Consider the following 25,670-nt stretch of genomic DNA (forward strand, 5'->3'; position numbering starts at 1 on the left):
TCTGTAGATTGGGGGGTGTTGTGGTGCAGTGCTCTCTGGGTCTGTAGAGTGGGGGGTGTTGTGGTCAGTGCTCTCTGGGTCTGGACTGGTTGAAGCTCCCAGATGAAGTCTTCCTGGCTCCAGAGGACTGTCCACTGGATAGTGTGCTGGAAGTCCATACGGCGGAAGAGCCACAGGCAAGTATTTCTAAACGTTGGTGTGTGTGTTGTCAGAATGTGAGTGTGTGTGTGTGTGTGTGTGTGTTGTCAGAATGTGTGTGTGTGTGTGTGTGTGTTGTCAGAATGTGTGTGTGTGTTGTCAGAATGTGTGTGTTTGTGTGTGTGTGTGTTGTCAGAATGTGTGTGTGTGTTGTCAGAATGTGTGTGTGTTGTCAGAATGTGTGTGTGTGTGTTGTCAGAATGTGTGTGTTTGTGTGTGTGTGTGTTGTCAGAATGTGTGTGTGTGTCTGTGTGTTGTCAGAATGTGTGTGTGTGTGTGTGTGTGTGTGTGTGTGTGTGTGTGTTGTCAGAATGTGTGTGTGTGTGTTGTCAGAATGTGTGTGTGTGTTGTCAGAATGTGTGTGTTGTCAGAATGTGTGTGTGTGTGTTGTCAGAATGTGTGTGTGTGTGTGTGTGTTGTCAGAATGTGTGTGTGTGTGTGTGTGTGTGTGTGTGTGTGTTGTCAGAATGTGTGTGTGTGTGTGTGTGTGTGTGTTGTCAGAATGTGTGTGTGTGTGTTGTCAGAATGTGAGTGTGTTTTGGTTCTGTTAGCTTGTTGTTATTGGTCGTTTCCATGTGGAAAGGTAGACGTATGTTTATTTGGTCGGCTGGTGTGTGTCTTTGTGTGTGTGTGTTGTCAGAATGTGTGTCTTTGTGTGTGTGTGTGTTGTCAGGCTTTTCCTGAGTATAAAGGGTGGATTTAGGATCTGGGCTTTTCCTGAGTATAAAGGGTGGATGTAGGATCTGGGCTTTTTCCTGAGTATGGGTGGATGTAGGATCTGGGCTTTTTTCCTGAGTATAAAGGGTGGATGTAGGATCTGGGCTTTTTCCTGAGTATAAAGGGTGGATGTAGGATCTGGGCTTTTTCCTGAGTATAAAGGGTGGATGTAGGATCTGGGCTTTTTTCCTGAGTATAAAGGGTGGATGTAGGATCTGGGCTTTTTCCTGAGTATAAAGGGTGGATTTAGGATCTGGGCTTTTTCCTGAGTATAAAGGGTGGATGTAGGATCTGGGCTTTTTCCTGAGTATAAAGGGTGGATGTAGGATCTGGGCTTTTTCCTGAGTATAAAGGGTGGATGTAGGATCTGGGCTTTTTCCTGAGTATAAAGGGTGGATTTAGGATCTGGGCTTTTCCTGAGTATAAAGGGTGGATGTAGGATCTGGGCTTTTTCCTGAGTATAAAGGGTGGATGTAGGATCTGGGCTTTTTCCTGAGTATAAAGGGTGGATTTAGGATCTGGGCTTTTTCCTGAGTATAAAGGGTGGATGTAGGATCTGGGCTTTTTCCTGAGTATAAAGGGTGGATTTAGGATCTGGGCCGATTCATTGGAAGGTGAATGAATGATGGACAATAGTTCTAATATCCATCTCCCTTTTAAAGGAATGTCTCGAGGTGTTCGATGAGTCTGTTGACTCTGCATCGCTGTCTGTGTACATCCATAGATGTACCGAGCTGTTCACCGTGATTATGGACAGAGTGCTGACTCACCCAATCTGTGGTCATGTCCCTGTGGTGTTAGCCCTGGGCAGCCCTAAGGTGGGGGGGTATTAGTGACCTGGGCTGCTGGCTAAACCCCTCTTACAGTTGCCACCTTAACCAGTAACATCTGAAGGACAGGGTGGGAGTCACTCTGTCTGAGCTCTAAACCTGTCCTAGTGTGAGTCACTCTGTCTGAGCTCTAAACCTGTCCTAGTGTGAGTCACTCTGTCTGAGCTCTAAGCCTGTCCTAGTGTGAGTCACTCTGTCTGAGCTCTAAGCCTGTCCTAGTGTGAGTCACTCTGTCTGAGCTCTAAGCCTGTCCTAGTGTGAGTCACTCTGTCTGAGCTCTAAACCTGTCCTAGTGTGAGTCACTCTGTCTGAGCTCTAAGCCTGTCCTAGTGTGAGTCACTCTGTCTGAGCTCTAAACCTGTCCTAGTGTGAGTCACTCTGTCTGAGCTCTAAACCTGTCCTAGTGTGAGTCACTCTGTCTGAGCTCTAAACCTGTCCTAGTGTGAGTCACTCTGTCTGAGCTCTAAGCCTGTCCTAGTGTGAGTCACTCTGTCTGAGCTCTAAACCTGTCCTAGTGTGAGTCACTCTGTCTGAGCTCTAAACCTGTCCTAGTGTGAGTCACTCTGTCTGAGCTCTGATGCGTTAGGGTAATATCAGATTATTCATCGTTTCTGTGTGGAGACTGGCGTTGAATGTTCAATGCTTTCTTTGGAAGTGGCTCAATCTATAAAATCATTTATTTATTTATTTAACCTTTATTTAACCAGGCAAGTCAGTTAAGAACAAATTATTATTTTCAATGACGGCCCTAGGAACAGTGGGTTAACTGCCTTGTTCAGGGGTAGAACGACAGAATTTTACCTTGTCAGCTTGGGGGATTTGATCTTGCAACCTTTCGGTTACTGGCCCAATGCTCTAACCACTAGGCTACCTGTCGTCTCTACATTCTAACCACTAGGCTACCTGCCGTCCCTACACTCTAACCACTAGGCTACCTGCCACCCCTACACTCTAACCACTAGGCTACCTGCCACCCCTACACTCTAACCACTAGGCTACCTGCCACCCCTACACTCTAACCACTAGTCTACGCTGCCGCCCCTACACTCTAACCACTAGGCGACCTGCCTCCTCTACACTCTAACCACTAGGCTACCTGCCTCCTCTACACTCTAACCACTAGGCTACCTGCCGTCCCTACACTCTAACCACTAGGCTACCTGCCGCCTCTACACTCTAACCACTAGGCTACCTGCCTCCTCTACACTCTAACCACTAGACTACCTGCCGTCCCTACACTCTAACCACTAGGCTACCTGCCGCCTCTACACTCTAACCACTAGGCTACCTGCCGCCTCTACACTCTAACCACTAGGCTACCTGCCTCCTCTACACTCTAACCACTAGGCTACCTGCCGCCTCTACACTCTAACCACTAGGCTACCTGCCTCCTCTACACTCTAACCACTAGGCTACCTGCCACCCCTACACTCTAACCACTAGACACAAGAAGAAGGGACACATGACATGTTGTAGACTACCCACCCCCCCATGTGAATATTGCCCTATCATTTTTCCTGCATGTCCTTCTCCTACCACACCTCCATTTGAGTCTCTGTGTCATCTCTCTAGTAATCCAGCTTCTCTGTGGTGTTTTTAGGAAAATAACACTGGTGATGGTTGGACTTGACAACGCTGGGAAGACTGCTACAGTACGCGGGATCCAGGGAGGTGAGTGGATCGTCTTGACTTGAATCACTCACTCGATTATAAATGTAAGATGTTTTTTTGGGGGGGGGGCTCGTTCTCTTCGTCGCTGAGTGTGTGTGTGTGTGTTGTGTTCCATCACAGAGAGCCCAGAGGACGTGGCCCCTACGGTAGGGTTCTCCAAGGTGGATCTGAAGCAGGGGAAGTTTGAGGTCACCATCTTTGACCTGGGCGGAGGGAAGAGGATCAGGTCTTTATACTCCTTGTCTTTCTGACACACACTCCTGCACTTTCTGCCCCCCTACTAAATGTGTAGTTGAATGTACTTCCTGTGGTGGCTGTGATATGTGTCCCCCCCAACCCCCCTACTAAATGTATAGTTGAATGTACTTCCTGTGGTGGCTGTGATATGTGTCCCCCCCACTAAATGTATAGTTGAATGTACTTCCTGTGGTGGCTGTGATATGTAGTCCCCCCCTACTAAATGTATAGTTGAATGTACTTCCTGTGGTGGCTGTGATATGTAGTCCCCCCTACTAAATGTGTAGTTGAATGTACTTCCTGTGGTGGCTGTGATATGTAGTCGTCCCCCTACTAAACGTATAGTTGAATGTACTTCCTGTGGTGGCTGTGATATGTGTCCCCCCTACTAAATGTATAGTTGAATGTACTTCCTGTGAGTGGCTGTGATATGTGGTCCCCCCCCCCCCCCACTAAATGTATAGTTGAATGTACTTCCTGTGGTGGCTGTGATATGTGGTCCCCCCCTACTAAATGTATAGTTGAATGTACTTCCTGTGAGTGGCTGTGATATGTGGTCCCCCCCCACTAAACGTATAGTTGAATGTACTTCCTGTAGTCCCCCCCACTAAATGTATAGTTGAATGTACTTCCTGTGGTAGCTGTGATATGTAGTCCCCCTACTAAATGTGTAGTTGAATGTACTTCCTGTGGTGGCTGTGATATGTAGTCCCCCCCCCCCCACTAAATGTATAGTTGAATGTACTTCCTGTCAGTGGCTCTGGATAAGAGTCTGCTAAATGACTCCAATGTGATCAGGGGCATCTGGAAGAACTACTACAGCGAGTCGTACGGGGTGGTGTTCGTGGTGGACTCCAGTGATGTTCAGAGGATCCAGGAGACCAGGGACACTATGGCTGAGGTCCTCCGACACCCTCGCATCTCTGGGAAACCTGTCCTAGTGTGAGTTACTGTCTGAGCTCCAAACCTGGCCCAGTGTGAGTCACTGTCTGAGCCCCTAACCTGTCCTAGTGTGAGTTACTGTCTGAGCTCCAAACCTGGCCCAGTGTGAGTCACTGTCTGAGCCCCTAACCTGTCCTAGTGTGAGTCACTCCGTCTGAGCTCTAAACCTGGCCTAGTGTGAGTCACTCTGTCTGAGCTCTAAACCTGGCCTAGTGTGAGTCACTCTGTCTGAGCTCTAAACCTGGACTAGTGTGAGTCACTGTCTGAGCTCTAAACTTGGTCTAGTGTGAGTTACTCTCTCTGAGCTCTAAACCTGGCCTAGTGTGAGTCACTGTCTGTCTGATCTCTAAACCTGGCCTAGTGTGAGTCACTGTCTGTCTGAGCTCTAAACCTGGCCTAGTGTGAGTCACTGTCTGTCTGAGCTCTAAACCTGGCCTAGTGTGAGTCACTGTCTGAGCTCTAAACCTGGCCTAGTGTGAGTCACTGTCTGAGCTCTAAACCTGGCCTAGTGTGAGTCACTGTCTGTCTGAGCTCTAAACCTGGCCTAGTGTGAGTCACTGTCTGAGCTCTAAACCTGGCCTAGTGTGAGTCACTCTGTCTGAGCTCTAAACCTGGCCTAGTGTGAGTCACTCTGTCTGAGCTCTAAACCTGGCCTAGTGTGAGTTACTGTCTGTCTGAGCTCTAAACCTGGCCTAGTGTGAGTTACTGTCCGTCTGAGCTCTAAACCTGGCCTAGTGTGAGTTACTGTCTGTCTGTCTCTGTCTGTCTGTCTGTCTGTCTGTCTGTCTGTCTGTCTGTCTGTCTGTCTGTCTGTCTGTCTGTCTGTCTGTCTGTCTGTCTGTCTGTCTGTCTGTCTGTCTGTCTGTCTGTCTGTCTGTCTGTCTGTCTGTCTGTCTGTCTGTCTTTAAGTTGCGTATTATATTCTGCCCAACATATTGAGAAAAGGGAATCCATGTTAGCAGGAATCCAACTATATTTCCAGTTCCCTGACTGGCTGCATTAGAACATGAAGTGTCCTCCTCCCACACCATATGTTTCTGTCACACACACACACGCACACACACATCCTCATCCTCCTGGAGAACTCAACTTCATTTCTATTTAAAAAATATATCTATTTCCCCTTACCGGAACCACTAACCTCGTACCCTAATTCTAAGCCTAATTGTAACCCTGAATCTCTAAGCTTAAAATAGCCTCTGTCCTCACTGGGACGAGGGAGAATTTTCCTTGTTCTACTATCCTTGTAGTGGGCTTTCTGAGATTGTAGATCACACACAGACACACACACACACACACACTTGCTGTCGGACACCTGTTTCTGACATATCCCTGTCGGCTCCACAGATTGGCTAACAAGCAGGATCGGGACGGGGCATTGGCTGAGGCAGACATCATTGAGAACCTGTCATTGGAGAAGCTAGTGAATCCAGAGAACAAGTGTCTCTGTCAGATCGTGAGTGATGCTGTGGTTTATCTTTCAATACTTCACCTGCAGTGACTGCAGTACTGTGGCTATGAGACTGTACCTTGTTATACTGCAGTACTGTGGCTATGAGACTGTACCTTGTTATACTGCAGTACTGTGGCTATGAGACTGTACCTTGTTATACTGCAGTACTGTGGCTATGAGGCTGTACCCTGTTATACTGCAGTACTGTGGCTATGAGACTGTACCTTGTTATACTGCAGTACTGTGGCTCTGAGGCTGTACCTTGTTATACTGCAGTACTGTGGCTATGAGACTGTACCTTGTTATACTGCAGTACTGTGGCTTTGAGACTGTACCTTGTTATACTGCAGTACTGTGGCTATGAGACTGTACCTTGTTATACTGCAGTACTGTGGCTTTGAGACTGTACCTTGTTATACTGCAGTACTGTGGCTATGAGACTGTACCTTGTTATACTGCAGTACTGTGGCTATGAGACTGTACCTTGTTATACTGCAGTACTGTGGCTATGAGGCTGTACCTTGTTATACTGCAGTACTGTGGCTATGAGGCTGTACCTTGTTATACTGCAGTACTGTGGCTATGAGACTGTACCTTGTTATACTGCAGTACTGTGGCTCTGAGGCTGTACCTTGTTATACTGCAGTACTGGCTCTGAGGCTGTACCTTGTTATACTGCAGTACTGTGGCTATGAGACTGTACCTTGTTATACTACACCTGCAGTACTGTGGCTATGAGACTGTACCTTGTTATACTGCAGTACTGTGGCTATGAGACTGTACCTTGTTATACTGCAGTACTGTGGCTATGAGACTGTACCTTGTTATACTGCAGTACTGTGGCTATGAGACTGTACCTTGTTATACTGCAGTACTGTGGCTATGAGACTGTACCTTGTTATACTGCAGTACTGTGGCTCTGAGGCTGTACCTTGTTATACTGCAGTACTGTGGCTATGAGGCTGTACCTTGTTATACTGCAGTACTGTGGCTATGAGGCTGTACCTTGTTATACTGCAGTACTGTGGCTCTGAGGCTGTACCTTGTTATACTGCAGTACTGTGGCTCTGAGACTGTACCTTGTTATACTGCAGTACTGTGGCTCTGAGACTGTACCTTGTTATACTGCAGTACTGTGGCTTTGAGACTGTACCTTGTTATACTGCAGTACTGTGGCTCTGAGGCTGTACCTTGTTATACTGCAGTACTGTGGCTCTGAGACTGTACCTTGTTATACTGCAGTACTGTGGCTATGAGACTGTACCTTGTTATACTGCAGTACTGTGGCTCTGAGGCTGTACCTTGTTATACTGCAGTACTGTGGCTATGATACTGTACCTTGTTATACTGCAGTACTGTGGCTATGAGGCTGTACCTTGTTATACTGCAGTACTGTGGCTCTGAGGCTGTACCTTGTTATACTGCAGTACTGTGGCTATGAGGCTGTACCTTGTTATACTGCAGTACTGTGGCTATGAGACTGTACCTTGTTATACTGCAGTACTGTGGCTCTGAGGCTGTACCTTGTTATACTGCAGTACTGTGGCTCTGAGGCTGTACCTTGTTATACTGCAGTACTGTGGCTATGAGGCTGTACCTTGTTATACTGCAGTACTGTGGCTATGAGACTGTACCTTGTTATACTGCAGTACTGTGGCTATGAGACTGTACCTTGTTATACTGCAGTACTGTGGCTATGAGGCTATACCTTGTTATACTGCAGTACTGTGGCTCTGAGACTGTACCTTGTTATACTGCAGTACTGTGGCTATGAGGCTGTACCTTGTTATACTGCAGTACTGTGGCTATGAGGCTGTACCTTGTTATACTGCAGTACTGTGGCTATGAGGCTGTACCTTGTTATACTGCAGTACTGTGGCTATGAGGCTGTACCTTGTTATACTACACCTGCAGTACTGTGGCTATGAGGCTGTACCTTGTTATACTGCAGTACTGTGGCTATGAGGCTGTACCTTGTTATACTGCAGTACTGTGGCTATGAGACTGTACCTTGTTATACTGCAGTACTGTGGCTATGAGGCTATACCTTGTTATACTGCAGTACTGTGGCTCTGAGACTGTACCTTGTTATACTGCAGTACTGTGGCTATGAGGCTGTACCTTGTTATACTGCAGTACTGTGGCTATGAGGCTGTACCTTGTTATACTGCAGTACTGTGGCTATGAGACTGTACCTTGTTATACTGCAGTACTGTGGCTCTGAGACTGTACCTTGTTATACTGCAGTACTGTGGCTCTGAGGCTGTACCTTGTTATACTGCAGTACTGTGGCTATGAGACTGTACCTTGTTATACTGCAGTACTGTGGCTATGAGGCTGTACCTTGTTATACTACACCTGCAGTACTGTGGCTATGAGGCTGTACCTTGTTATACTGCAGTACTGTGGCTCTGAGGCTGTACCTTGTTATACTGCAGTACTGTGGCTCTGAGGCTGTACCTTGTTATACTGCAGTACTGTGGCTCTGAGGCTGTACCTTGTTATACTGCAGTACTGTGGCTCTGAGGCTGTACCTTGTTATACTGCAGTACTGTGGCTCTGAGGCTGTACATTATTGCAGCTGGTCAGGATTGTGTGTTCTTCATACATTCTATTAGCAAAGAGATCCTCCTGGTTTCAACAATGACCCCCCCTTATTGTTCTCTCTCTTGGGAGAACAGCTGTCTATAAAAATACACAAGTTACGAAATCAAATGTTGTGTGACCTGTGACCTCCTCTGTCTCTCTACCCGTCTGACTTCCTGTGTGTTGTCAGGAGCCGTGTTCTGCTGTTCTGGGCTACGGTAAGAAGGGGGACAAGTCCATCAGGAACGGACTCAACTGGCTGCTGAACATCATCGCCAAAGACTACGAAGCCATCTCTGAACGCGTGCGGAAGGACACGGCCGAACAGAGGGCTCAGGAGGAACAGGAGAAGAGAGAGAGACAGGAGAGAGTACGGAGGATACGGGAGGAGAGGTGAGGAGGAGGAGGAGGAGGAGAGGTGATGAGGGGGAGGGGAGGAGAGAGTACGAAGGACACGGCCGAACAGAGGGCTCAGGAGGAACAGGAGAGAGAGAGAGACAGGAGAGAGTACGGAGGATACGGGAGGAGAGGTGAGGAGGAGGAGGAGGAGAGGTGAGGAGGGGAGGAGAGAGTACGAAGGATACGGGAGGAGAGGTGAGGAGGAGGAGAGGTGAGGAGGGGAGGAGAGAGACGAAGGATACGGGAGGAGAGTGAGGAGGAGGAGAGGAGGAGGAGGGGAGGAGAGAGTACGAAGGACACGGCCGAACAGAGGGCTCAGGAGGAACAGGAGAAGAGAGAGAGACAGGAGAGAGTACGGAGGATACGGGAGGAGAGGTGAGGAGGAGGAGGAGGAGGAGAGGTGAGGAGGAGGAGGGAGGAGGAGGAGAGTGACGGAGGATACGGGAGGAGAGGTGAGGAGGAGGAGAGGTGAGGAGGAGGAGGAGGAGAGGTGAGGAGGAGGAGGAGAGGTGAGGAGGAGGAGGAGAGGAGGGAGGGAGGAGGAGGAGGAGGACGGGAGGAGAGGTGAGGAGAGGTGAGGAGGAGGAGGAGGAGAGGTGAGGAGGAGGAGAGAGTGACGAAGGATACGGGAGGAGAGGTGAGGAGAAGGAGGAGGAGAGGTGAGGAGGAGAGGTGAGGAGAGAGGAGGAGGAGAGGTGAGGAGAGGAGGAGGAGAGAGTACGAAGGATACGGGAGGAGAGGTGAGGAGGAGGAGGAGAGGTGAGGAGAGGAGGAGGAGAGGTGAGTAGGAGGAGGAGAGGTGAGGAGGAGGGGAGGAGAGAGTACGAAGGACACGGCCGAACAGAGGGCTCAGGAGGAGAGGTGAGGAGAGGAGGGGGAGGAGAGAGTACGAAGGATACGGGAGGAGAGAGGAGGAGGAGGAGGAGAGGTGAGGAGGAGGAGGAGAGGTGAGGAGGAGGAGGAGGAGAGAGTACGGAGGATACGGGAGGAGAGGTGAGGAGGAGGAGGAGGAGAGGTGAGGAGGAGGAGAGGTGAGGAGGAGGAGAGGTGAGGAGGAGAAAGGTGAGGAGGAGAGAGGTGAGGAGGAGGAGAGAGGTGAGGAGGAGGAGGAGGAGAGGGGAGGGGAGGAGGAGAGGTGAGGAGAGGAGGAGGAGAGAGTACGAAGGATACGGGAGGAGAGGTGAGAGAAGGAGCAGGAGAGGTGAGGAGGGGAGGAGAGGTGGAGGAGGGGAGGGAGGAGGAGAGGTGAGGAGGAGGAGGAGGAGAGGTGGAGGAGGAGGAGGAGGAGGAGAGGTGAGGAGAGGAGGAGGAGAGAAGTACGAAGGATACGGGAGGAGAGGTGAGGAGGAGGAGGAGGGGAGGAGAGAGTACGAAGGACACGGCCGAACAGAGGGCTCAGGAACAGGAGAAGAGAGAGAGACAGGAGAGAGTACGGAGGATACGGGAGGAGAGGTGAGGAGGAGGAGGAGTGAGGAGCGAGGAGGGAGGAGGAGGAGGAGCGAGGAGGAGGAGGAGCGAGGGAGGAGAAGGAGAGAGAGAGGAGGAAGAGGAGTAGGAGAGGAGGAGGAGTGAGGCAGGAGGAGAGAGGAGAGAGGAGGAGGGGGAGAGAGAGAGGAGAATGAGGAGAGAGGGGAGAGGAGGAGGAGAGGGGGGGGAGGGAGGAGGAGAGGAGGAGAGGGGAGGAGAGGAGGAGAGAGAAGGAGGAGAGGTGAGGAGGAGGGGGAGAGGAGGGAGATGGGAGGAGGAGAGAGGAGAGGAGGGGGAGGAGGAGAGAGGGAGAGAGGAGAGAGAGGAGAGGAGAGAGAATGAGGAGAGAGGGGAGAGGAGGAGTAGAGGGGGGAGAGGAGGAGGAGAGGAGGAGGAAGAGAGAGGAGGGAGAGGAAGAGGAGGTGAGGAGAGGAGGAGAGAGAAGGAGGAGAGGTGAGGAGGAGGAGGAGGAGAGGGAGGGAGAGGAGGAGGAGAGAGTACGAAGGATACGGGAGGAGAGGTGAGGAGGAGGAGGAGTGAGGAGGGAGGAGCGAGGAGGGAGGAGCGAGGGAGGGAGGAGGAGGAGGAGCGAGGAGGAGGAGCGAGGGAGGAGAAGGAGAGAGAGAGGAGGAAGAGGAGAGGGAGAGGAGGAGGAGTGAGGCAGGAGGAGAGAGAGGAGAGGAGGAGGGGAGAGGGAGGAGAATGAGGGAGAGAGGGGAGAGGAGGAGGGAGAGGGGGGAGAGGAGGAGGGAGGAGAGGAGGAGGAAGAGAGAGGAGGGAGAGGAAGAGGAGAGGTGAGGAGAGGAGGAGGGGGAAGGAGGAGGGGTGGGGAGGAAGAGGAGGGGGAGGAGGAGAGAGGAGGGAGGGGAGGAGAGAGAGGGAGGAGGAGGAGAGGAACTTTACTGTGCCCGTGGGGACACTGTGTTGCAGTATCATGTACATGTTTAAAATGGCGGTTAAGAAACAGAGCGACAGGTTAGTGACAGGGACAATACAGTAGACAATAGGAGAGATATCACACCTTAGTGACAATACAGTAGACAATAGGAGAGATATCACACCTTAGTGACAATACAGTAGACAATAGGAGAGATATCACACCTTAGTGACAATACAGTAGACAATAGGAGAGATATCACACCTTAGTGACAATACAGTAGACAATAGGAGAGATATCACACCTTAGTGACAATAGGAGAGATATCACACCTTAGTGACAATAGGAGAGATATCACACCTTAGTGACAATAGGAGAGAGATATCACACCTTAGTGACAATACAGTAGACAATAGGAGAGATATCACACCTTAGTGACAGGGACAATACAGTAGACAATAGGAGAGATATCACACCTTAGTGACAATACAGTAGACAATAGGAGAGATATCACACCTTAGTGACAATACAGTAGACAATAGGAGAGATATCACACCTTAGTGACAATACAGTAGACAATAGGAGAGATATCACACCTTTGTGACAGGGACAATACAGTAGACAATAGGAGAGATATCACACCTTAGTGACAATACAGTAGACAATAGGAGAGATATCACACCTTAGTGACAATACAGTAGACAATAGGAGAGATATCACACCTTAGTGACAGGGGACAATACAGTAGACAATAGGAGAGATATCACACCTTAGTGACAATACAGTAGACAATAGGAGAGATATCACACCTTAGGGACAATACAGTAGACAATAGGAGAGATATCACACCTTAGTGACAATACAGTAGACAATAGGAGAGATATCACACCTTAGGGACAATACAGTAGACAATAGGAGAGATATCACACCTTAGTGACAGGGACAATACAGTAGACAATAGGAGAGATATCACACCTTAGTGACAGGGACAATACAGTAGACAATAGGAGAGATATCACACCTTAGTGACAATACAGTAGACAATAGGAGAGATATCACACCTTAGTGACAATACAGTAGACAATAGGAGAGATATCACACCTTAGTGACAGGGGACAATACAGTAGCCAATAGGAGAGATATCACACCTTAGTGACAATACAGTAGACAATAGGAGAGATATCACACCTTAGTGACAATACAGTAGACAATAGGAGAGATATCACACCTTAGTGACAATACAGTAGACAATAGGAGAGATATCACACCTTAGTGACAATACAGTAGACAATAGGAGAGATATCACACCTTAGTGACAATACAGTAGACAATAGGAGAGATATCACACCTTAGTGACAATACAGTAGACAATAGGAGAGATATCACACCTTAGTGACAATACAGTAGACAATAGGAGAGATATCACCTTAGTGACAATACAGTAGACAATAGGAGAGATATCACACCTTAGTGACAATACAGTAGACAATAGGAGAGATATCACACCTTAGTGACAATACAGTAGACAATAGGAGAGATATCACACCTTAGTGACAGGGACAATACAGTAGACAATAGGAGAGATATCACACCTTAGTAACAATACAGTAGACAATAGGAGAGATATCACACCTTAGTGACAATACAGTAGACAATAGGAGAGATATCACACCTTAGTGACAATACAGTAGACAATAGGAGAGATATCACACCTTAGTGACAATACAGTAGACAATAGGAGAGATATCACACCTTAGTGACAATACAGTAGACAATAGGAGAGATATCACACCTTAGTGACAATACAGTAGACAATAGGAGAGATATCACACCTTAGTGACAATACAGTAGACAATAGGAGAGATATCACACCTTAGTGACAGGGACAATACAGTAGACAATAGGAGAGATATCACACCTTAGTGACAATACAGTAGACAATAGGAGAGATATCACACCTTAGTGACAATACAGTAGACAATAGGAGAGATATCACACCTTAGTGACAGGGACAATACAGTAGACAATAGGAGAGATATCACACCTTAGTGACAGGGACAATACAGTAGACAATAGGAGAGATATCACACCTTAGTGACAATACAGTAGACAATAGGAGAGATATCACACCTTAGTGACAATACAGTAGACAATAGGAGAGATATCACACCTTAGTGACAATACAGTAGACAATAGGAGAGATATCACACCTTAGTGACAATACAGTAGACAATACATACATACAATTACATTACATTTACATTTAAGTCATTTAGCAGACGCTCTTATCCAGAGCGACTTACAAATTGGTGCATTCACCTTATGACATCCAGTGGAACAGTCACTTTACAATAGTGCATCTAAATCTTAAAGGGGGGGGGTGAGAGGGATTACTTATCCTATCCTAGGTATTCCTTAAAGAGGTGGGGTTTCAGGTGTCTCCGGAAGGTGGTGATTGACTCCGCTGTCCTGGCGTCGTGAGGAGTTTGTTCCACCATTGGGGGCCAGCGCAGCGAACAGTTTTGACTGGGCTGAGCGGGAGCTGTACTTCCTCAGTGGTAGGGAGGCGAGCAGGCCAGAGGTGGATGAACGCAGTGCCCTTGTTTGGGTGTAGGGCCTGATCAGAGCCTGGAGGTACTGAGGTGCCGTTCCCCTCACAGCTCCGTAGGCAAGCACCATGGTCTTGTAGCGGATGCGAGCTTCAACTGGAAGCCAGTGGAGAGAACGGAGGAGCGGGGTGACGTGAGAGAACTTGGGAAGGTTGAACACCAGACGGGCTGCGGCGTTCTGGATGAGTTGAAGGGGTTTAATGGCACAGGCAGGGAGCCCAGCCAACAGCGAGTTGCAGTAATCCAGACGGGAGATGACAAGTGCCTGGATTAGGACCTGCGCCGCTTCCTGTGTGAGGCAGGGTCGTACTCTGCGGATGTTGTAGAGCATGAACCTACAGGAACGGGCTACCGCCCTTGATGTTGGTTGAGAACGACAGGGTGTTGTCCAGGATCACGCCAAGGTTCTTGGCGCTCTGGGAGGAGGACACAATGGAGTTGTCAACCGTGATGGCGAGATCATGGAACGGGCAGTCCTTCCCCGGGAGGAAGAGCAGCTCCGTCTTGCCGAGGTTCAGCTTGAGGTGGTGATCCGTCATCCACACTGATATGTCTGCCAGACATGCAGAGATGCGGTCGCCACCTGGTCGTCAGAAGGGGAAAGGAGAAGATTAATTGTGTGTCGTCTGCATAGCAATGATAGGAGAGACCATGTGAGGTTATGACAGAGCCAAGTGACTTGGTGTATAGCGAGAATAGGAGAGGGCCAAGAACAGAGCCCTGGGGGACACCAGTGGTGAGAGCGCGTGGTGAGGAGACAGATTCTTGCCACGCCACCTGGTAGGAGCGGCCTGTCAGGTAGGACGCAATCCAAGCGTGGGCCGGACCGGAAATGCCCAACTCGGAGAGGGTGGAGAGGAGGATCTGATGGTTCACAGTATCGAAGGCAGCCGATAGATCTAGAAGGATGAGAGCAGAGGAGAGAGAGTTAGCTTTAGCAGTGCGGAGCGCCTCCGTGATACAGAGGAGAGCAGTCTCAGTTGAATGACTAGTCTTGAAACCTGACTGATTTGGATCAAGAAGGTCATTCAGAGAGAGATAGCGGGAGAGCTGGCCAAGGACGGCACGTTCAAGAGTTTTGGAGAGAAAAGAAAGAAGGGATACTGGTCTGTAATTGTTGACATCGGAGGGATCGAGTGTAGGTTTTTTCAGAAGGGGTGCAACTCTCGCTCTCTTGAAGACGGAAGGGACGTAGCCAGCGGTCAGGGATGAGTTGATGAGCGAGGTGAGGTAAGGGAGAAGGTCTCCGGAAATGGTCTGGAGAAGAGAGGAGGGGATAGGGTCAAGCGGGCAGGTTGTTGGGCGGCCGGCCGTCACAAGACGCGAGATTTCATCTGGAGAGAGAGGGGAGAAAGAGGTCAGAGCACAGGGTAGGGCAGTGTGAGCAGAACCAGCGGTGTCGTTTGACTTAGCAAAAGAGGATCGGATGTCGTCGACCTTCTTTTCAAAATGGTTGACGAAGTCATCTGCAGAGAGGGGAGGAGGGGGGGAGGATTCAGGAGGGAGGAGAAGGTGGCAAAGAGCTTCCTAGGGTTAGAGGCAGATGCTTGGAATTTAGCGTGGTAGAAAGTGGCTTTAGCAGCAGAGACAGAGGAGGAAAATGTAGAGAGGAGGGAGTGAAAGGATGCCAGGTCCGCAGGGAGGCGAGTTTTCCTCCATTTCCGCTCGGCTGCCCGGAGCCCTGTTCTGTGAGCTCGCAATGAGTCATCGAGCCACGGAGCGGGGGAGGGAGGACCGAGCCGGCCTGGAGGATAGGGGACATAGAGAGTCAAAGGATGCAGAGAGGGAGGAGAGGAGGGTTGAGGAGGCAGAATCAGGAGATAGGTTGGAGAAGGTTTGAGCGGAGGGAAGAGATGATAGGATGGAAGAGGAGAGTAGCGGGGAGAGAGCGAAGGTTGGGACGGCGCGATACCATCCGAGTAGGGGCAGTGTGGGAGGTGTTGGATGAGAGCGAGAGGGAAAAGGATACAAGGTAGTGGTCGGAGACTTGGAGGAGTTGCAATGAGGTTAGTGGAAGAACAGCATCTAGTAAAGATGAGGTCGAGCGTATTGCCTGCCTTGTGAGTAGGGGGGAAGGTGAGAGGGTGAGGTCAAAAGAGGAGAGGAGTGGAAAGAAGGAGGCAGAGAGGAAAGAGTCAAAGGTAGACGTGGGGAGGTTAAAGTCGCCCAGAACTGTGAGAGGTGAGCCGTCCTCAGGAAAGGAGCTTATCAAGGCATCAAGCTCATTGATGAACTCTCCGAGGAACCTGGAGGGCGATAAATGATAAGGATGTTAAACTTGAAAGGGCTGGTAACTGTGACAGCATGGAATTCAAAGGAGGCGATAGACAGATGGGTAAGGGGGAGAAAGAGAGAATGACCACTTGGGAGAGATGAGGATCCCGGTGCCACCACCGCTGACCAGAAGCTCTCGGGGTGTGCGAGAACACGTGGGCGGACGAAGAGAGAGCAGTAGGAGTAGCAGTGTTGTCTGTGGTGATCCATGTTTCCGTCAGTGCCAAGAAGTCGAGGGACTGGAGGGAGGCATAGGCTGAGATGAACTCTGCCTTGTTGACCGCAGATTGGCAGTTCCAGAGGCTACCGGAGACCTGGAACTCCACGTGGGTCGTGCGCGCTGGGACCACCAGAGTAGGGTGGTAGACAATAGGAGAGATATCACACCTTAGGGACAATACAGTAGACAATAGGAGAGATATCACACCTTAGTGAAGGGAACATTAACCAGCTGGTTAGGAGAGATATCACACCTTAGTGAAGGGAACATTAATCAGCTGAAGTTTAGGCCGTCATTGTAAATATGAATGAGTTATTAACTGACTTGCCTAGTTAACATTTTAGGTAAATAAAAGTTATTTTGTTCCCCTTATCCCAGAGACCGTCAGGAGAAAGAGGAGGCGGAGAGGGAGGGTCGGACACTGCATGAGGAGGAGGAGACCGACGACGCCACCGTACACAGCCCCTTCCAGCCAATCGGCAACGTCATCAATGGGGTGTGGAATACACTGGGCCAATCAGCATCACCTTTGTGGATTTGTTTGAAATGGCACTCTATTCCCTATGTAGTGCACTGGTTTTGACCAGAGCCCTATGTGGTCGTTGTAGTGTTCCCGCAGGGTCAATGGGTTGGGTGGTTCCAGCTGTGTTAATGTCATCAGTGGTTCCAGCTGTGTTAATGCCATCAGTGGTTCCAGCTGTGTTAATGTCATCAGTGGTTCCAGCTGTGTTAATGCCATCAGTGGTTCCAGCTGTGTTAATGTCATCAGTGGTTCCAGCTGTGTTAATGCCATGGGGGGGTCCAGCTGTGTTAATGTCATCAGTGGTTCCAGCTGTGTTAATGTCATCAGTGGTTCCAGCTGTGTTAATGCCATGGGGGGTTCCATCTGTATTAATGCCATGGGTGGTTCCATCTGTATTAATGCCATGGGTGGTTCCATCTGTATTAATGCCATGGGTGGTTCCATCTGTATTAATGCCATGGGGAGAATCCATCTGTATTAATGCCATGGGGAGGTTCCATCTCTATTAATGCCATGGGGGGGTCCAGCTGTATTAATGCCATGGGGGTTCCAACTGTATTAATGCCATCGGGGTTCCAGCTGTATTAATGCCATGGGGAGTTTCCAGCTGTATTAATGCCATGGGGTGGTTCCAGCTGTAGTAATGCCATGGGGGTTCCAGCTGTAGTAATGCCATGGGGGTTCCAGCTGTGCTAATGGGTGTTCCATCCATGCAGAATGAAGACAAGCTGAAGAAGAGACCGACAGGAGGTCAGGTGGGTGGTGCCAACGATGCTGAGAAGGAGGGCAGGAAGAGGAAGAGGAGGAGGAGGAGGAAGAGGACAGCGAGAGACAGACTCCAGAAAGCGGTGCAGCCTCAGTGGAGTGGACGAAGAAGAAGACGAGTAAACTGAGACTGAAGAGGAAACACAGAGTGGACCCTCTGAGGACGGAGGAGACAGCAGCCCCCGAGAGCCCCACACCTCCACCACTACCTGGTGAGAGACACACCTCCACCACTACCTGGTGAGAGACACACCTCCACCACTACCTGGTGAGAGACACCTCCACCACTACCTGGTGAGAGACACCTCCACCACTACCTGGTGAGAGACACACCTCCACCACTACCTGGTGAGAGACACACCTCCACCACTACCTGGTGAGAAACACACCTCCACCACTACCTGGTGAGAGACACACCTCCACCACTACCTGATGAGAGACACACCTCCACCACTACCTGGTGAGAGACACACCTCCACCACTACCTGGTGAGATCTCCACACCTCTACCACTACCTGGTGAGATCCCCCACCTCCACCACTACCTGGTGAGATCCCCACCTCCACCACTACCTGATGAGAGACACACCTCCACCACTACCTGGTGAGAGACACACCTCCACCACTACCTGGTGAGATCCCCACACCTCCACCACTACCTGGTGAGAGACACACCTCCACCACTACCTGGTGAGAGACACACCTCCACCACTACCTGATGAGAGACACACCTCCACCACTACCTGGTGAGAGACACACCTCCACCACTACCTGGTGAGATCCCCACACCTCCACCACTACCCGGTGAGATCCCCACACCTCCACCACTACCTGGTGAGAGACACACCTCCACCACTACCTGGTGAGAGACACACCTCCACCACTACCTGGTGAGAGACACACCTCCACCACTACCTGGTGAGAGACACACCTCCACCACTACCTGGTGAGATCCCCACACCTCCACCACCACCTGGTGAGAGACACACCTCCACCACTACCTGGTGAGAGACACACCGACACACCTCCACCACTACCTGGTGAGAGACACACCTCCACCACTACCTGGTGAGAGACACACCTCCACCACTACCTGGTGAGAGACACACCTCCACCACTACCTGGTGAGAGAGACACCTCCACCACTACCTGGTGAGAGACGCACACCTCCACCACTACCTGGTGAGAGACGCACACCTCCACCACTACCTGGTGAGAGACACACCTCCACCACTACCTGGTGAGAGACACACCTCCACCACTACTTGGTGAGAGACACACCTCCACCACTACTTGGTGAGAGACACACCTCCACCACTACCTGGTGAGAGACACACCTCCACCACTACCTGGTGAGAGACACACCTCCACCACTACCTGGTGAGAGACATACCTCCACCACTACCTGGTGAGAGACATACCTCCACCACTACCTGGTGAGAGACACACAGACACATCTCCACCACTACCTGGTGAGAGACACACCTCCACCACTACCTGGTGAGAGACACACCTCCACCACTACCTGGTGAGAGACACACCTCCACCACTACCTGGTGAGATCCCCACACTTCCACCACTACCTGGTGAGAGACACACCTCCACCACTACCTGGTGAGAGACACACCTCCACCACTACCTGGTGAGACACACCTCCACCACTACTAATAATGTATTTAGTTGTTGTTGTTTTAGTGGGATGGGCTTCTAGTAATAATGTATTTAGTTGTTGTTTTAGTGGGATGGGCTTCTACTAATAATGTATTTAGTTGTTGTTGTAGTGGGATGGGCTTCTACTAATAATGTGTTTAGTTGTTGTTTTAGTGGGATGGGCTTCAACTAATAATGTATTTAGTTGTTGTTTTAGTGGGATGGGCTTCTACTAATAATGTATTTAGTTGTTGTTTTAGTGGGATGGGCTTCTACTAATAATGTATTTAGTTGTTGTTTTAGTGGGATGGGCTTCTACTAATAATGTATTTAGTTGTTGTTTTAGTGGGAGGGGCTTCTACTAATAATGTATTTAGTTGGTGTTGTTGTAGTGGGAGGGGCTTCTACTAATAATGTATTTAGTTGTTGTTTTAGTGGGATGGGCTTCTACTAATAATGTATTTAGTTGTTGTTTTAGTGGGAGGGGCTTCTATTAATAATGTATTTAGTTGTTGTTTTAGTGGGATGGGCTTCTACTAATAATGTATTTAGTTGTTGTTGTTTTAGTGGGAGGGGCTTCTATTAATAATGTATTTCGTTGTTGTTTTAGTGGGAGGGGCTTCTATTAATAATGTATTTAGTTGTTGTTTTAGTGGGATGGGCTTCTAATAATAATGTATTTAGTTGTTGTTGTAGTGGGATGGGCTTCTACTAATAATGTATTTAGTTGTTGTTTTAGTGGGATGGGCTTCTACTAATAATGTATTTAGTTGTTGTTTTAGTGGGATGGGCTTCTACTAATAATGTATTTAGTTGTTTTAGTGGGATGGGCTTCTACTAATAACGTATTTAGTTGTTGTTGTTTTAGTGGGATGGGCTTCTACTAATAATGTATTTAGTTGTTGTTGTTTTAGTGGGAGGGGCTTCTACTAATAATGTATTTAGTTGTTGTTGTTTTAGTGGGAGGGGCTTCTACTAATAATGTGTTTAGTTGTTTTAGTGGGATGGGCTTCTACTAATAATGTATTTAGTTGTTGTTGTTTTAGTGGGATGGGCTTCTACTAATAATGTATTTAGTTGTTGTATTAGGATGGGCTTCTACTAATAATGTGTTTTGTTGTTTTAGTGGGATGGGCTTCTACTAATAATGTGTTTTGTTGTTTTAGTGGGATGGGCTTCTACTAATAATGTATTTAGTTGTTTTAGTGGGAGGGGCTTCTATTAATAATGTGTTTTGTTGTTTTAGTGGGAGGGGCTTCTATTAATAATGTGTTTTGTTGTTTTAGTGGGAGGGGCTTCTACTAATAATGTATTTAGTTGTTGTAGTAGGATGGGCTTCTACTAATAATGTGTTTAGTTGTTTTAGTGGGATGGGCTTCTACTAATAATGTATTTAGTTGTTTTAGTGGGAGGGGCTTCTATTAATAATGTGTTTTGTTGTTTTAGTGGGAGGGGCTTCTACTAATAATGTATTTAGTTGTTGTTTTAGTGGGAGGGGCTTCTACTAATAATGTATTTAGTTGTTGTTGTAGTGGGATGGGCTTCTACTAATAATGTATTTAGTTGTTGTTGTTTTAGTGGGATGGGCTTCTACTAATAATGTATTTAGTTGTTGTTTTAGTGGGAGGGGCTTCTACTAATAATGTGTTTAGTTGTTGTTGTTTTAGTGGGATGGGCTTCTACTAATAATGTATTTAGTTGTTGTTGTTTTAGTGGGATGGGCTTCTACTAATAATGTATTTAGTTGTTGTTTTAGTGGGATGGGCTTCTACTAATAATGTATTTAGTTGTTGTTGTAGTGGGATGGGCTTCTACTAATAATGTATTTAGTTGTTGTTGTAGTGGGATGGGCTTCTACTAATAATGTATTTAGTTGTTGTTTTAGTGGGATGGGCTTCTACTAATAATGTGTTTAGTTGTTTTAGTGGGATGGGCTTCTACTAATAATGTATTTAGTTGTTTTAGTGGGATGGGCTTCTACTAATAATGTATTTAGTTGTTGTTTTAGTGGGAGGGGCTTCTATTAATAATGTGTTTTGTTGTTTTAGTGGGAGGTGCTTCTATTAATAATGTATTTAGTTGTTGTTTTAGTGGGATGGGCTTCTACTAATAATGTGTTTAGTTGTTTTAGTGGGATGGGCTTCTACTAATAATGTATTTAGTTGTTTTAGTGGGATGGGCTTCTATTAATAATGTATTTAGTTGTTTTAGTGGGATGGGCTTCTACTAATAATGTATTTAGTTGTTTTAGTGGGATGGGCTTCTACTAATAATGTATTTAGTTGTAGTGGGATGGGCTTCTACTAATAATGTGTTTAGTTGTTTTAGTGGGATGGGCTTCTACTAATAATGTGTTTAGTTGTTGTAGTGGGATGGGCTTCTACTAATAATGTATTTAGTTGTTTTAGTGGGATGGGCTTCTACTAATAATGTATTTAGTTGTTTTAGTGGGATGGGCTTCTACTAATAATGTATTTTGATGTTTTAGTGTGATGGGCTTCTACTAATAATGTGTTTTGTTGTTTTAGTGGGAGGTGCTTCTATTAATAATGTATTTAGTTGTTGTTGTTTTAGTGGGAGGGGCTTCTACTAATAATGTGTTTTGTTGTTTTAGTGGGATGGGCTACTACTAATAATGTATTTAGTTGTTTTAGTGGGAGGGGCTTCTATTAATAATGTGTTTTGTTGTTTTAGTGGGATGGGCTTCTACTAATAATGTGTTTTGTTGTTTTAGTGGGAGGGGCTTCTATTAATAATGTATTTAGTTGTTGTTGTTTTAGTGGGATGGGCTTCTACTAATAATGTATTTAGTTGTTTTAGTGGGAGGGGCTTCTATTAATAATGTGTTTTGTTGTTTTAGTGGGATGGGCTTCTACTAATAATGTGTTTTGTTGTTTTAGTGGGAGGGGCTTCTATTAATAATGTATTTAGTTGTTGTTTTAGTGGGAGGGGCTTCTATTAATAATGTGTTTTGTTGTTTTAGTGGGAGGGGCTTCTATTAATAATGTGTTTTGTTGTTTTAGTGGGATGGGCTTCTACTAATAATGTGTTTTGTTGTTTTAGTGGGAGGGGCTTCTATTAATAATGTATTTAGTTGTTGTTTTAGTGGGAGGGGCTTCTATTAATAATGTGTTTCGTTGTTTTAGTGGGAGGGGCTTCTATTAATAATGTGTTTTGTTGTTTTAGTGGGAGGGGCTTCTATTAATAATGTGTTTTGTTGTTTTAGTGGGATGGGCTTCTATTAATAATGTGTTTTGTTGTTGTAGTGGGAGGGACTTTTATTAATAATGTGTTTTGTTGTTTTAGTGGGATGGGCTACTCCCAAAATGTCTAGGCTTCCCAAGCTGGAGCCTCTTGGCGATAGGAGCCGATCCGGTAATGATGTTTAAAGTGACTGTCTAGACCTGTCATCTGACTGTCTCCACCACCACTCCACTGCTGTATGTTAACCACTAACTAACCACTAACTAACCACTAACTAACCATCTGTCTGTTCCTCATCTAGCAGCCTGTTCATGGCATGCTGTTGTTTCTTCTCTTTCACTAACAGCTGATAATGTCTCTTATTCCATGTTAAACACTGACCCCATTTCCTCTCTCTGTCTACAGAGCATGTTAAACACTGACCCCATTTCCTCTCTCTGTCTACAGAGCATGTTAAACACTGACCCCATTTCCTCTCTGTATATAGAGCATGTTAAACACTGACCCCATTTCCTCTCTGTCTATAGAGCATGTTAAACACTGACCCCATTTCCTCTCTGTATATAGAGCATGTTAAACACTGACCCCATTTCCTCTCTGTCTATAGAGCATGTTAAACACTGACCCCATTTCCTCTCTCTGTCTATAGAGCATGTTAAACACTGACCCCATTTCCTCTCTGTCTATAGAGCATGTTAAACACTGACCCCATTTCCTCTCTGTCTATAGAGCATGTTAAACACCGACCCCATTTCCTCTCTCTGTCTATAGAGCATGTTAAACACTGACCCCATTTCCTCTCTGTCTATAGAGCACGTTAAACACTGACCCCATTTCCTCTCTGTCTATAGAGCATGTTAAACACTGACCCCATTTCCTCTCTGTCTATAGAGCATGTTAAACACTGACCCCATTTCCTCTCTGTCTATAGAGCATGTTAAACACTGACCCCATTTCCTCTCTGTCTATAGAGCATGTTAAACACTGACCCCATTTCCTCTCTGTCTATAAAGCATGTTAAACACTGACCCCAATTCCTCTCTCATTCTACAGAGCATGTTAAACACTGACCCCATTTCCTCTCTGTCAATAGAGCATGTTAAACACTGACCCCATTTCCTCTCTGTCTATAGAGCATGTTAAACACTGACCCCATTTCCTCTCTGTCTATAGAGCATGTTAAACACTGACCCCATTTCCTCTCTGTCTATAGAGCATGTTAAACACTGACCCCATTTCCTCTCTGTCTATAAAGCATGTTAAACACTGACCCCAATTCCTCTCTCATTCTACAGAGCATGTTAAACACTGACCCCATTTCCTCTCTGTCTACAGAGCATGTTAAACACTGACCCCATTTCCCCTCTGTCTATAGAGCATGTTAAACACTGACCCCATTTCCTCTCTGTCTATAGAGCATGTTAAACACTGACCCCATTTCCTCTCTGTCTATAGAGCATGTTAAACACTGACCCCATTTCCCCTCTGTCTACAGAGCATGTTAAACACTGACCCCATTTCCTCTCTGTCTATAGAGCATGTTAAACACTGACCCCATCTCCTCTCTGTCTATAGAGCATGTTAAACACTGACCCCATTTCCTCTCTGTCTATAGAGCATGTTAAACACTGACCCCATTTCCTCTCTGTCTATAGAGCATGTTAAACACTGACCCCATTTCCTCTCTGTCTATAGAGCATGTTAAACACTGACCCCATCTCCTCTCTCTGTCTATAGAGCATGTTAAACACTGACCCCATTTCCTCTCTCTGTCTATAGAGCATGTTAAACACTGACCCCATTTCCTCTCTCTGTCTATAGAGCATGTTAAACACTGACCCCATTTCCTCTCTGTCTACAGAGCATGTTAAACACTGACCCCATCTCCTCTGAAAACATTTTGTAATTGTCTGTCTTCTCTGTCTGATGGAAGTCGTGTTAATATATCGTACAGGAAGTTGGATTAAAGGCCACCTGTATCCTGTCCCTTTAGTCGGTGACTGTTACGTGGGTCAGGTCATCTTGATCTATGGGCTGTATGTAGTTGTATGTAGTTGACCGTGTTAATATATCGTACAGGAAGTTGTCAGATCACATTTCTGACAAGCTGTGATTTTTGATTTCAGCTATTAGTAACCAGTACCCAGCCTTACATAGATGTAGCTAATTTAATCCTGTCTCCTCCTCCTCTTCCTCCTCCTCTCTCTTCCTCCATTCTTCCTCCTCACTCTCTTTTTCAGAGTTCTTGACAAGCCCCTCCCTCCCGTGGCCAACCGTCAACAACAACCTAACAGCGACACTCATGATGTCATATCCTAGCCCCTCCCCTCCACCGGGCTCCTCCTTCCTTACCTGATTGGTTTATCCCATCCCCAAGCCCCACCTTCAATTCAAACAACGTTAAAATGACAGTCTCTTTGGTTTCTTTTCAAAGTACGTGCTGTGTAGAGATCTACGGACTCCACCACCAGCCGAGATGATGCTCCCAAGACCAATGAACCACCGCCACCGTCGGCCCCGAGCTCACAGGACTACGATGGTGGAGCGGACTGTCCAACCCTGGAGAGAGAGGGAGGGTGACTGGGTGGGCCCTGGAGAGAGAGAGAGAGGATGACTGGGTGGGCCCTGGAGAGAGACGGAGGGTGACTGGGTGGGCCCTGGAGAGAGAGGGAGGGTGACTGGGTGGGCCCTGGAGAGAGACGGAGGATGACTGGGTGGGCCCTGGAGAGGGAGGGAGGGTGACTGGGTGGGCCCTGGAGAGAGCGGGAGGGTGACTGGGTGGGCCCTGGCGAGGGAGGGAGGGTGACTGGGTGGGCCCTGGAGAGAGAGGGAGGGTGACTGGGTGGGCCCTGGAGAGGGAGGGTGACTGGGTGGGCCCTGGAGAGGGAGGGTGACTGGGTGGGCCTTGGAGAGGGAGGGTGACTGGGTGGGCCTTGGAGAGGGAGGGTGACTGGGTGGGCCTTGGAGAGGGAGGGTGACTGGGTGGGCCTTGGAGAGGGAGGGTGACTGGGTGGGCCCCTTAGTTCCAGTGTAGGGAAATCTTAACACT

The 25,670-nt window shown here is 47.8% G+C and overlaps 1 protein-coding gene across 1 annotated transcript; it reads left to right on the forward strand.

Moving 5' to 3' along the window:
• LOC124028652 (ADP-ribosylation factor-like protein 13B) lies at positions 1-25,289 on the forward strand. The gene is made up of 10 exons (XM_046340660.1): positions 1-176; positions 3,346-3,416; positions 3,537-3,642; positions 4,452-4,595; positions 5,943-6,051; positions 8,825-9,027; positions 16,859-16,976; positions 17,089-17,383; positions 17,786-17,980; positions 24,864-25,289. Exons 1-10 carry the CDS (start codon positions 103-105, stop codon positions 24,938-24,940), a joined length of 1,392 nt encoding a protein of 463 aa, XP_046196616.1. The 5' UTR covers positions 1-102; the 3' UTR covers positions 24,941-25,289.
• Positions 25,290-25,670: the final 381 nt, after the last annotated feature.

Source organism: Oncorhynchus gorbuscha, unplaced genomic scaffold (assembly GCF_021184085.1).
Source record: "Oncorhynchus gorbuscha isolate QuinsamMale2020 ecotype Even-year unplaced genomic scaffold, OgorEven_v1.0 Un_scaffold_4590, whole genome shotgun sequence".
Classification (NCBI taxonomy): domain Eukaryota; kingdom Metazoa; phylum Chordata; class Actinopteri; order Salmoniformes; family Salmonidae; genus Oncorhynchus; species Oncorhynchus gorbuscha.